Below are 14,262 nucleotides of genomic sequence, written 5' to 3' on the forward strand. Positions count from 1 at the left end.
CGGCCCTTTGCTAGAACCCGCTTCGTTGCTCGATCCTGAATAAAAAAATTGGGTTGGGAAAACAAAACATCCACATTGTTATCAGTTGTCAACTTGCTAATAGACAATAAATTATTGGTAATATTTGGGACTACCAACACATCTCGTAGCCGAACATTATTATGAATGACAGATTGACCAACATGGGAGATGGGAAGAGTATTACCATCTCCAAAAAGAACATTTGCATGACCATCATAGGGAGCAGGTTGTGTAACAAAATTTGTGGAAGCCGTCATATGATTTGTAGCTCAGGAATCAACAAACCAGTCTGGAGCATTTGTGGTAACATGACACCGAGCGTGGAAAGCTTTTGCTAATTCCGTATCTGTACCGGGTTTATGAGTGGCATAGGAAGAAAGATGTGGACATGTATTGGCGTAGTGACCATCCTTACGACACAACTGGCAATGTGGAGGACGGCGACCGCGACCGCGACCACCCCTATTAAACCGACCACCACGACCACGGTAGGAATTTGGTGGCCTGGTGTCAGCAGTGAATGCAACAGCAGAAGAGGTAGTTCCATGCAAGGACTGTAAAAATAATTCATGTGCTTCCGCTTGGGAAAGAAGATCTCAAAGTGTAGTAGGAGATCGAGAAGCACGAACAGCAGTAGAAAAAGTCTCAAAAACAGACCCGAGACCACATAAGAACCAGTGAATTTTGTCCGATTCATCAACCGGGTGACCAACAGCAGATAACTGATCACAAATAGATTTAAACTTACGACCAAAATCGGCAACAGTAGACGAACCTTTGGAGTTTTGGCGAAGCTGATCACGCAAGGCTTGAACACGCTCAATTGAGGAATTGTTGTAAGCATGTTCAAGTGCTGTCCAAATCTGATAGGCAGTAGATAAGCAAACAATTTCTGAGAATGTTTCCTCTGTAAGAGAGGCTTGAAGGAGAATAATTGCTCTCTGATCAGCCAAGACCCAAGAAGAACAAGCCAGATTTGGTACAGATTTGCCATCAACAAGAATTTCAGGGGCTGGTTTTGAGAGAGTTCCATCGACATGTCCCACAAGATTTTGATATGTGAGAAGAGAGATCATTTGGTTTTTCCAGAGAAGATAATTAGAGGAGGATAATCGATTGGTGATAAGATGAAGGATGGTGTTCATTGGGAGGGTAGAATCTTGAGAAGAGGAAGCCATAGATGAAGAAGAAAGAGGAAACAAGAAGTAACAGAGGGAAGAAGAAGAGATAGGGGGAGCCGACCTGTGCTCTGATACCATGAGAATATAACTCGTCACACCAAATAAGGTGGAGAGACAACAGATTTATACAAAAAAAATTTACAAGATACATCCTCAAAGAATTAGAAAACATACAATTACATACACACAAAATAGAAGATGTACAAGAGACTTAATGTTGTCTAATACTACAACATATGGCTTCTAAATCAACAGGATATCGTTAATGTTGGAAGAAGCAAAAAGTCGTCACCGGAGACAACCTGGGGGTTAGTTGTTACATATCACACAAATTTATAATTTATAATTTATAATATTTTACTGATATTAATAATTTCTCCATAACAAGAAAATAGAAAATGGTCATAATATACCACTGACCGAAAGTCTCAAACTCAAAACTCAAACCACAATCACTACAATTATTATGCTGCTTTTAATGTGTTGCCAATATCAATAACAAAGCGATAACGGACATCAGCTTTTGCAAGACGCTCCATTGCAGTGTTGATATATTCAATGGGAATGAGTTCAATCGCTGCCGTTATATTATGTTTTGCTGCAAATTCAATCATCTCTTGTGTCTCCTTTATCCCTCCTATCAAACTTCCTCCCACCATCTTCCTACCTGTCACATGCATCATCAAATCTCATTAATATTTCTTATTCATACAAAATATACTCAACCACATTTTAATGAATTCAGGAAAAATAAATAAAAGATTCATACCAAAAAGCAAAGGAAAAGCAGGTAGCTCATACGGCTTGGTTGGACCACCAACCAAAACCAGTTTACCATTAGGCTTTAACAGAGCAATCAAAGGCACAAGAGGATGATCAGCAGAAACAGTGTCAATAATTCCATCCATAGAACCCACACCACCCTGCATCTGGGCTTGATCACGACTCACCAGGAAAGAATCAGCACCAAAAGTATTAATAGCTTCTTCTTTTTTCTTGGGACTGGTGCTGATCACAGTAACCTTAACACCAAGAGCTTTAAGAAACTTAACAGCTACATGACCCAACCCACCAAGCCCAACCACACCAACATGCATTCCAGGCTTATCGAGCCCATAGTATCGGATTGGGCTGTAAACAGTGATTCCAGCACACAGAAGAGGTGCACCACCATCAAGTGGGTAGTCTTTGGGCCATGTGACGATGAAGTGTTCGTTGGCTACCATGTGGTCAGAGTAACCACCGTAGGTTACCATAGAAGAGTCATTGTAGGTTTGTACCATTTTTGGGCAGTATTGCTCTTGATCTGCACCACATTGATCGCATGAATGGCAACACCCAACCATACAACCCACCCCCACTTTGTCTCCTACTTTGACTTTTTTGACCTTGCTGCCCACTTCAGTCACCACACCCACAATCTCATGTCTGCAACGATCGACAAAAACAGTAGCAATTTGTTACAAAAAGTAAGTATCAAAAGATAACCCTAATCAGTAGCATATGAAAATGGAGGAGTGATTAATTAGTAATTAGTTAACTACCCAGGGATCATGGGATACTTGGCGTTGTGCCATTCATTCCTGACAGAGTGAAGATCAGAGTGACAGACTCCACAGTACAACACTTTGAACCTCACGTCTTCATCCCCTGTTTCCCTATAATCATCATTCATCACAGATTGGACATGAGTCAGCAAAAACTATGAATGCTTATTATACGAAGAAACTCGTTGATTAATGGTATATAGCTATTGGTATCAGATATTACTTGAGCTTAGATGTAATTATCGATGATTTAGCGTCATAATCAAACAGTTTACAGAAAAAGAAAAAAAAAAGGTACTTCAGACTTTTAAGCGTCCAAAGTAAAATAATAATCATATTAACAAAAACGTCGTAATTACTCGAAAAGTCAAGAAAGTAATATGAATATTCACTATAAAACAAAAAGATATTCCGATCAACTTGGAACTCGACAAAAAGAATTTTACTAATCATTCACTAATTTAGTATTGAAGTTCCAAAATAATATATCAGATCTGTGTATTGTATATACTTTCTAAAGTGTTAAAACAAAAAATTAAACCATAACAATCTACGTGAAAGGAAATAATAAACAAATTATACCTCCGGGAGAAGTTAATGGGGGAGAGTACGCCAGAAGTGTCTCTGGCGGCGTAGCCCAAGGCCTTAACAGCATGCTCCGTCTCAGGTGAACTCCCCATCGGCGATTACTGTGACTGTGTGTGTTTTCCGATGAAATGTGTGATAGAAAAAAGTGAATGCAAATGTGTATGTGTGTTTAATTTGATAGAGAAATGATGCGTTGCGCTATTGGGAATATATGGTGGAGCAGTGTCCATTGAGTTATAGTGAAAAAGTAATGCTAACGTAACAGATGATGTACAGGGAGTCATACGGATTTAGTTGCTAACGTCACAGATGACGAACTCTGATACGGAAACCCCGATAGGGGTCAGTTGTGTTATTCGTGAGAAATTATATTTTATGTCTTTACATTAAAATCGAATATTCATTTTTGGAAGTATATATTATGTCTTTATTGTTTTTATAATACTTATTTTTAGAAATTATATAATAATTAATTAAATAATTTCTAAAAATCATTTTTACAAAAACAATAAAGACATAATATATGCTTCCAAAATGAATATTCGATTTCAATGTAATTTTACATTAAATTTGATAGTGATCAAAAGGGTTTGTCACATCTCTACAAAATAATTAAATATCTAAGTTATTTGAAAATATTATAATTTCAGTTAGTTTTTCACTGTAATTTATTATAAAGATTTACCCGTAAGCAAAATAGGATCCTTAACATTTAAAATTGGAAGTCACATAATGGTTAAAATTTAATTTCTAGAATCTTTGCAATTGATATTAATTGCTAAAGGTTAATGACCGCATATGATCATTTCAAATTTTTAGAAGTTTTTATGAAAATAACTAAGTTACAACCCGTGGGAACCACGGGTAAAATATTTTTCAAATTTTATTAAGTTAATAAGAATAATTTTTTTTTTAACTTTTGTATTGATTGTTTAACATTAATATATATTTATTTGAATATCTGATATACGTTATGTATTATGTATGTGAATACATTTAATATAACTATGATTTATAAAATAATTTATTTAATAAAAGATCAATACATGCCCAGTTTAACTAAAATGTTTTTCTTGTAATATCTTTATATATTTAATCAACCATATTTTTCCCATTATTTTTGTTTCTTTTTCATAAATTAAATAATATTTAAATATCATTATTTGCTAAAAAAAGTATTTGTGTTTTCGCAATAACATTATAAATTTGTATAGCGATTAAAGGACGACTTAACAATTACTCATATATTCTAGTATAGGACTCTATAGAGTCCTAATTGAACAAAAATATCATAATCCTTGCTTTCATGCGATGAATTTCATCACAAAAAAGTAGTTTGACACAAATGTAACGAAAATCAACCCATGACATCAAATAATTCAACTACAAGTACAAAAAATTTCTTATATCTTGATTTTGATAAATCGATGTCTTCTTGTTTTGCTTATAATTCTTACATAGAGTAGTTTTAGCTTCTTTGTCGGCTCTTGTGATCGTAATGCAACTGTCAATTGTCGATGGAGTTTCCTTAAGGAAAGCTTCATGTAATAGAGCAACATATATCCAACTTATTCATTTAGTTAGTTACAACTCGTGCCTGCAACAACACCATTCTAGCTATAAACAAAAACATAGTCCCAATAAAATGCATCAAATATGAAAAATGAAAGGGTGGTATTTTGGTCTTGTAAAAGAAAAGGAAATGAATTAAATTTTGATTCCTTCAACCCATCCCTTGAATGATGAAATGTAGTATAATATGCAACCTGAAATTTTAACAAAATTAGATTCAATCCATTTGGCATCAACAAGTAAGTTATACCATAGTTAGATGTTTGGCCGTACTGATGAGCTTAAAGAAAATGGTATATAATAAATTGGCACACTCCAAGTTGAACCAACTTGCCTCGCCTAGCATTGAGATGGAAGAAAAAAAAAGATGAAAAATAAAAAGATGGAAGTTATCTGTAATCTAAGTTATAATAATAAAATAGTTGATTTATAAAGCACAATAATACGTATTGACAATTTCAAAAGATTGCCACAAGCAACAAAGTTAATCAAGTATATTGACACAAAGACTAAAAAGAATTAAAAAGAAAATAAATACATGTATGATACAACTGATAATTGCTAGCAAGAATCATCTACAACCACAATGAAAAAAGATGGTGAGAGTTTACTATTCTTCATTATTATTCATTGCATCAAAATATTTCAAAGAAAGTATGAACAAATGATATGTCATTAATCAAGATGATCTTTCAAAATGGTCTTTATTTCGTTCTATGATTGCATTCCTCTTCCAATTCTCTACAACTTTCTTAACAATAGAAATGGCTTTGCAATCTTCTCAGCAGAAAACATGTGCTCTATAATTCCTAAAGGTCCTGTTGGAGTACTTTGACCATAGTCTCCATCTCATGCTCAACCGACCTATAGAGTTCAAAATCCACATAAACATCAACAATCAAATTTAATCATACATGTATTCATATAAAATTGCATTATTGCAGAACAATAAAATGTAAGGAACACCTCTTCCGGTTTTTCCAGATTGAATTGAAAACAAACCCTAACAAACTACTTTGAAAAACATAACATGAATGACGGTCCAAATTAACGTGTCTAAAATTATTAACACCTCACAATACTAACTCGAAATGTCAGAATCAAAATGAAGCAGATTAACACTAATAAAGAAACAATAATTCAAGAAAACAGAAAATTGTTCGACATCATACTTCATCACTTTAACACCTTTGGGATAATAAAAACCCTACATATATGGAGATACATGGTAAATATCGAGAGATCGATGCGATGATGGAGGAGGCAATAACGTGGATTTGAAGATGGGTGTACCGAGAGTTAGGCGATTTTGATTACATTCGAGGAATTAAAATGAAGGAAGGGTATCAAAGTAAATTAACAATGAATGGAAAATGAAATGTGGGAGTGACACGTCATCAAAGGATTGTTTTATTAAGAGAGAAGATATGATCGTTTCCAAAAAAAAAATCTTTAAATGAAAATTATATTATATAACTAGGTTATAACCCGTGGAAACCAAGGTTCGCAAAGTAAAATAACATACAAATTATAAAAATTAGTAATCGTTATTAATAGATTTGCAGTCATTAAGTTTTTTTACAAAATTTAATATGTTAACCGTTACAAGATTGTGGGTATGGTGACTGAGGTGGGCAGCAAGGTCAAAAAAGTAAAAGTAGGAGACCATGTCGGGGTGGGTTGTATCGTCGGGTGTTGCCATTCATGCAATCAATGTGGTGCTAATCAAGAACAATACTGCTCAAAAATGGTACACACATATAATGATTCTTCTGTGGTAACCTACGGTGGTTACTCTGACCACATGGTAGCCAACGAACACTTCATCATCTCATGGCCCAAAGACTACCCACTTGATGGTGGTGCACCTCTTCTGTGTGCTGGAATCACTGTTTACAGCCCAATCCGATACTATGGGCTCGATAAGCCTGGGATGCATGTTGGTGTGGTTGGGCTTGGTGGGTTGGGTCATGTAGCTGTTAAGTTTCTTAAAGCTCTTGGTGTTAAAGTTACTGTGATCAGCACCAGTCCCAAGAAAAAAGAAGAAGCCATTAATACTTTTGGTGCTGATTCTTTCTTAGTAAGCCGTGATCAAGCCCAGATGCAGAGTGGTGTGGGTTCTATGGATGGAATAATTGACACTGTTTCCGCTGATCATCCTCTTGTGCCTTTGATTAGTCTCCTAAAGGCTAATGGGAAATTGGTTTTGGTTGGTGCCCCAACTAAGCCATATGAGCTACCTGCTTTCCCATTGCTTTTTGGTATGAACATTATAACAACAAATTAATGTGGCGATTAAATTGTTTGAATTATAAAGAAATAACAAGGTTTGATGATGGCAGGTAGGAAGATGGTGGGAGGTAGTTTCATAGGGGGGATAAAGGAGACACAAGAGATGATTGAATTTGCAGCAAAACATAATATAACGGCAGCGATTGAACTCATTCCCATTGAATATATCAACACTGCAATGGAGCGTCTTGCAAAAGCTGACGTTCGTTATCGCTTTGTTATTGACATTGGTAACACATTAAAAACCGCATAATCTCATAGTGATTCGCTCCCCGTTGTACAGAAGAACGATCTTCGGAGTCAACGTATTATCCACTTTATTTATTATTTCAAATACCAGACCCATTTCTAACCGATCGAATTTCCGATTTTCGTCAAAGAAAAAAAAACAGGGAAAACTTTGAAATTTCAAAACACATTTTCCGATTTTCGTCAAAAAAAAAAAAAAAAACGTTCAAAGCACGCAATGTTGTTCGAAAATGTGAGGGTGGTCATTTCCGAAATTTGCTAAAAAGTTGGGTTTTTTTTTATATATATATACTAGGTAAGTTTTGAGGCCCGTGCTAAGCACGACCCACTAAGAGCAATTTGATTATTTTTTAACATTAGGGTAGAATGTCATAGTCAGAAGGATTTTTCCAAATAGAATGTTCAAAAAAAAAAAAAAAAAAAGATGAAACTACAAAGTTGTAATATGAATTTGGGTTATACCAGGTAGTGTTTCTCTCGTGTGACATATAGTGTAAGTTAGGTATTTCATGTGTGCAACATATAGTTAAGTTGGGGATTTTGTTTGATGTTGTCTAATATATACTCTGTTAATACTAAAAATGAAGTAATATTACAATGCTTGTATGGGCGAGGAAAATGAAATTCATTGTCATTTCTTATAAAAATGAAAGTACATAGTCGATATTGGTAAAAATAATAAAGTCTGTTGCCATTTCCTGCAATTTATATATTCTACTAACATCTACGAGCTGAAGTGTAAAGAAATAAACCATGTAGGCCTAACAAAATCTCATTCTAAATTGTAAATGGACATATATAAAGATTCAAATACAAATAGCTTTATATATTATTCACAACGACTGTATAAAGATCATTAGAACCTAACAAAAAATGCAAGAAGTTTTGTCATGGTTCTTTCTTGCAATTTCACCTTCAGTTGCTTTGCAATTGCCCATACATCTTCACATTATTGATGCTTCTTTACAAAGAATAATTAAAAAGAAAAACTTTTTGTTTGGGGTTACATTGAGGTAACAATTGAAATGTGGGGTTATCGTGCATTTTAATCACCGTTGTAACTAATTTTAAAGATATCCAATAGATAAAAATCAGTGAACTCATACAACAACCATTTCTCCAGTTTTCCCTCAGAGATTGATGGTGTATTTCTTGTATTTGTTCTATTGGTAGAATGCTTCAACGAAGCATCTGAGATCTACAGTAAGGAAATGCCAGCATTTCCCTAACAACTTTATCTGCTTTCCAACCCGTGAAGTCAGCTGAAAGCAGTTCACAATATCAACAAAAATAATAGGGCTAAATGCAAGAAAGAGTAACGCCATGTAACTTACGTCATTTTTTTGAATTTGTACAAATATAAGTAATTATTTTTTCGGTGCATGTGATACAATTCTTGAACCTTGTTAGTCTTTTCAAAGTGTAGTTGTTAAAATTAAAAAATGACCATTATACCTTTTTCTCTTTCATAGGGATCCAAAAATATTTCCCACACTCTACAGAGTATCCTTGTAGTAGAACTATGTTTGGGTGCCTTAAACTAACATATTTGAAATATTTTCTAGAAAATTATCTTCCTCTTTGTAGTGACAATGACACAATGTTGCATTATCTATCTTTCTTAATGGCTATCATCTATATAATAGTGATATTTAGCAGCAAACCTGTCATGAACAACCAATAACATGGTTTCTCCATCCTCGATGACAATTCTTCACATGCACAATCTGATGCCATGATAAGCATCACTATGCCCTTCAGACGAAAATAACTCCAATTTGAAGACTCCTCTTACAAAACAACAAACATAAGCAACATGAAAAAGTTTTTTATAGGTGTCAAGAGGGGATTCTTATAAAGCTTGTGAAAATCATTTTCATTTCATTAGAAAACTAATCAGTGTGAGAGAAACACATTCAGAAAACTGGATCAAAACAAAAATAAGATGTTCAACGAACAAATCATATAATGTGTTAGCAATATTAACAATTCCACCTAAATGAATGGCATTTTTCAATTTTGTGCATAGCTATGATTCTTGTAAACCCAAAGAAAATGATATAAAAAATAGATAGTTATATACCTGCCATAAAGGATGGAGATAAGAAATTGACTCCATTTTACCACTTGTTTTGTATATTTTTGATACATGAAGAAGGTTTATCAAATTTCAAAACAATCCACTCAAAATAAACAATAATTAAATTTTATGCGCTTGAAAACATTTTATTTATATTAAAACTAACTAAACCAAATTTTCTTCCTTTGAATTAATCTCAATACACACTCAAAGAAATGAAATAAAAACAACAATCAATAATACAAACCTTGTTGGGGAGGAAAAGAAGCAAATATTACAGAAATCCTAATTTCTTGCACATTTGAATAAAATTGGGATGAAAAGTAAAACTTAACAGGAAGATAATACATAAGAATAAGACGGGGCTGTCTTGAAATCATCTATTGAATGAAGCTAGTGCATCCTTATCATTCAACTAACAAAAACACATCCAACCCAAATCACCAATAGAACTATGACAACTTGAAAACAATCGTATTCCAAAAGGTATATAAATAATACCTTTTCCGTTGCCATGATTAAAAATCAACAACCAAGAAATCAAGAAATTGGAGAAAAAGAGTTTGTTGCCATCCAGAACAACTGGAGACAAATTCAATGAATCCCCTGGATTATATAAAAGCCCAATTATAAAGAAATTAATGAAGATCGTAACATAACAATAAACATACATGAAAAACATAAGAATGAAATCAATAGCAATACCATCGTTCAAGCATATAAGAGTTAAGAAGATAGCCGGTGGATGAATGAAAAAACTTGCACCAATTTTGTGTGTAATTGTGGTTTTTTTAGAGGAGGCGTCGTCGGTATTATAATTGGTGGCAAACCCTAATATTATAACCCCTGTATGAGGAATTTAAAATCACAAAGGGTATGTCATGAAACAAAAATGGGATCGATTATCCATGTCGGTGATCAATCGATACATCAGATTGGGGAATATGAGGCAATGCGATTCGATGTTATTCTCCATGGCGGAAATGTGAATCGGCGTTATTCTCCATGGCCTCGTTTAGAAGAAAGGTTAAGAGGCGGATTGAGCAGCCGTTTCCCTGAACCTTCCATGAAGTTCGTGAAGAAGTAAGACAATGGGGGAAGCGATGGCATATCGGGCACCTTGGAGAAGATATCTAGTAGAGGGAAGGCGTCGCCAATTTAGTTCTGCACGAAGAGGAGCGGTTGTATGGTAAGGTAGGTCACAAGGGGAAGCGGATACGGTGCACTGGAGAAAATTAGGCGGTGTGAATCGACGTCAATGGCGTCGTTAGAATATAGGTGACGTGGCGTTTAATGAAGGTTGGAAATTTGATTTTGGAGGCATGAGAAAAACAAGGTTTTTATATATAATAATGATATATATATATATATATATATATATATATATATATATATATATATATATATATATATATATATATATATATATATAAACACCCTTTTTATCTCCTTACGCCAAAATCAAATCTACAGAGTTTGTTTCACGCCACGTATCATATCTTCATAACGACGTAACCTTCAGCAACAGGCGTTTTTAACTTCGCATCCTCCACATAAATAGCCCCAACGATTCAGCGACTCCTCTTCCCCGCTAAGCGCAACTCCAGATTCCTCCTCAAACAATCGACCGAGAGATATGTCTGTTACCGCCACCGCCTTCTTCCACCCAAGACTATTCTCCGGGTCACTTGGTTTTCAGTATCCGCCTTTCCCAATACACCGCGATGACCCCTCGCCGTGATTCTCCATGTAGTTTTGTGACTACACCTGCTTCAATCTTTTTATTGATCGATTTTATTTTCTATTAGTGTGCCAAAATTGAATCGAAACACTTTTCCTGATTCTCAGGTATTCATCCATCCCTTTGAAAAAAGTAATAATTCATAGATATCCCTACTTTTGTCTAAAACTTCGATTTTTAAAACATCCCAGCTTCTTTCCTTATTTTTGGATTGATTGATTTTTAGTAAGTAAGTTTTTGTCGGATTGTGTCTAATAGACGTATGTAATCAGAATTTGGAACCATAGGTTAGTTTAAGGACGATTGGTTCTTTATGTGGGTATACATATAGAGTAGGAAGATGTTGAATATGTCATGCAAAAGAAGAATTTAATTATGCTCATAACGTGTTTGATAAAATGCCTAAGAGAAGTTTCATCTTTAGAACCTTAATGATTAAATGACAAGAAGAAAATAAATGATTGATTTTCACATACCGACATTGAGGTGGTTGTATTCATCGTTGGAAGTTCAAGATGAACGTGAAAAGGTACTTGTTTTTCTTCTTCTAAGCCTATCAAAAATTCAATTTGGACGTTTTAGAACTTTGTGCGATGATATCATGCCAAGTGCTTATGAAAATGCCTACGTGATAATTAGAACCAACAACATGATTCCCACTACTAAATAAAGCAAGGTTATTTTGATATTTGTGAAAATTGATACATGGAACTAGAAATTTCATTTCAGTAGGGTCGGATTCCCTGTTGATCAATCTTATATTTACATGTTTTTTATGCAAACATTTACACATACACATCTATGATAAGAATCATGTATATATGTTATTCCCTTAAAAAAAACTCAAGTATGTTCCACTCTATTCCTAATTTAACTATTTATTTATGTCCTATTTTAAGTTTATTTATCTTGTGAAAAAAAATTATTATGTAAAACAATGTTAAAGTAACATGAATGACTTGTTAGCAGAAGTTGTTTCAGGGTTTGTTTAGGGTGCTTAAGAGTTTTTTTTGGCACAAGCACTGAAACAGGAATCATCTGATATGTTTTTCTTACAATCATTAAAGAGGGTTACCATAAAGACATAATTGTCAAACCTCTTATTGTTAGGAATAAACTACAAACATGAATTGAGGGTTTGGAAATACTTTACTTGATGGACATTCAACGTGTCAGGTAAGAAGTTAAAGTATTAATTCATCAAATCTCCAAAAGAAGATTTCAGATTATGTGTTTAATTGTATATTTTAAAGTTTTTTTACAAGTGTTTTAACTCCAATCTTAGTCACATGTATATCATATGTAAGAAAGCATTAATTGAGCCTAATCTACAAATGAGGGGACCATGAAAAATAATTTAGATTTGATTACAAAATGGTTTTAAACTTTGCTGACAAACTAACCAGAACACTAGAACATCACATCGGGTAATCTGAACAACAACTAAGGCTACTTTCATTTCTTGAGGTGTGAGGTATATAAGACATGTATACCAAGTTTCAATGTTGCTTATTTTTAAAAGTAAAAAATTATATGCTTTAAACATTATTTTTTTGCTCTTAGTAAACGGTTAAACATTTTGTTGCTTTTTCCCATTTCTTTTTACCACAGCACGTTAAAAGTATACACAAACAACTTTTCTTTCATAAATTGTGTCGTTATTCACTTTCGTGCTCTAATGTTTTCCTTTTCAACCAACGCAACGTGTCCTAATGTTCCCCTTTCGCATGGTTTCCAGCCTTCTCCATCGTTTCCATGAAACAATTCATCACAAAAATGATGTGTTTCTGGTGCCTCCTTCAGGCGCTTTTACACGCTTCCAAGGACGACGCGAAATTGGAACGATGCTTGTATGCGCTTCCCGGTTCCAAAAAAAACGATGCATCAAATCGGTACGACCTCTCATACACTTCTTGAAGAGACAATGTGGTCTATATATACCCTATTCTCTCCATTCAACATCAGTCTGTTTCAATTGCTATTCAGTTCGCCATACTTTTTCACTCTTCCTCATCATATATCATCGTTGACGTGTTTTTTTTTTTCAGGGTCTTAATGGAGATACTCCAAAGCGGGAGCAATTATTGCCCATATATGAAGAAAAACTGAACATATATTCGACAAAAAAACCCTTCTATTTTCCATCTTCTCCAATCACACGTCTTGCTTCTTCTACAACAAAAAATGAACATATAGTGGACAAAAAAACCCTAATTTTCCAACCTGAGTGAGCGCAAGCATTTATTCTTCCTTTTTCCAAGATTCTTCAAAGGGGTTGCATTACCTTCGCAAGTCAATTGTAGTTTACCCTGCAATCTTAAGGTTATCTATTAGCACCATTAATTGTTAAAGAAACTAATTTTACCTATGTTGTGTTCAAATTCACCATTAATGTTGCGTGTAATAGTAATTGCATCTACCAATATTATATTCATATCTTCATACATTTTTTTATCTATAAATTTGTAATATATGAGACATGATGTCTTGAGATATGACATATTCATGGGTACATTAGAATCTCGTGTTTTTAATATTCTGTTTTAACCTTAAACGCATCTACAAGTTTGGTTTTAATAGAACTTGGTAGTACAAAAGCTTATAGAGACCTTTAAGATAAGGCAACATGTATCTCAACAATAATCATGCCATTCAGTGTTGCTTGCAATGCCTCAGTAATGAAGATGATAAGGTTTGGATTTTCTTTGTCAATCTTAGTTTTAATTTGATCAAAGTGTTCTTAATTAGAATTGGTGCGTGTTTTTAAGACATCAATTAATTCATTTGGTTTATTGGTTTTAAAAAGTTCTTTGTGTGAAAGGCTTGCAAGAGAAGTCAGACTTGTTGCAATCAAGGCAATATTGGTATTCATAACATTGGTATGTTTTTATCTAATGGCACTATATTATGATTTCAGGGCTATTACGTGCTTTTAGGACATTTCCTCTTCAAATTGTGACTGTTAGTCATGGCTAGAGATGAACAGAATGC

General features: G+C 34.1%; 2 protein-coding genes and 1 long non-coding RNA gene across 3 annotated transcripts; 1 reads left to right on the forward strand and 2 right to left on the reverse strand.

Moving 5' to 3' along the window:
* Positions 1 to 1,534: 1,534 nt before the first annotated feature.
* On the reverse strand, positions 1,535 to 3,544 carry LOC145105109 (putative mannitol dehydrogenase). The gene is made up of 4 exons (XM_079042244.1): positions 3,332 to 3,544; positions 2,747 to 2,860; positions 1,972 to 2,630; positions 1,535 to 1,869 (listed from the first exon to the last, which is right to left on the reverse strand). The coding sequence occupies exons 1-4, from the start codon at positions 3,427 to 3,429 to the stop codon at positions 1,667 to 1,669; spliced, it is 1,074 nt and encodes a 357-aa protein (XP_078898370.1). The 5' UTR covers positions 3,430 to 3,544; the 3' UTR covers positions 1,535 to 1,666.
* A 2,726-nt stretch (positions 3,545 to 6,270) lies between these two features.
* On the forward strand, positions 6,271 to 7,798 carry LOC145105113 (putative mannitol dehydrogenase). Its single transcript, XM_079042247.1, has 2 exons — positions 6,271 to 7,170; positions 7,252 to 7,798. The coding sequence occupies exons 1-2, from the start codon at positions 6,528 to 6,530 to the stop codon at positions 7,452 to 7,454; spliced, it is 846 nt and encodes a 281-aa protein (XP_078898373.1). The 5' UTR covers positions 6,271 to 6,527; the 3' UTR covers positions 7,455 to 7,798.
* Positions 7,799 to 8,455: 657 nt separating this feature from the next.
* Positions 8,456 to 10,700, reverse strand: LOC145105114 (uncharacterized). Its single transcript, XR_013707243.1, has 4 exons — positions 10,236 to 10,700; positions 10,032 to 10,136; positions 9,115 to 9,240; positions 8,456 to 8,712 (listed from the first exon to the last, which is right to left on the reverse strand). It is a non-coding gene; the product is annotated as an uncharacterized LOC145105114 (long non-coding RNA).
* Between the last annotated feature and the right edge of the window lie 3,562 nt (positions 10,701 to 14,262).

The sequence above is a fragment of the Lactuca virosa genome, chromosome 4 (assembly GCF_052849685.1).
Source record: "Lactuca virosa cultivar CGN04683 chromosome 4, Lactuca_virosa_CGN04683_v6, whole genome shotgun sequence".
Lineage (NCBI taxonomy): Eukaryota > Viridiplantae > Streptophyta > Magnoliopsida > Asterales > Asteraceae > Lactuca > Lactuca virosa.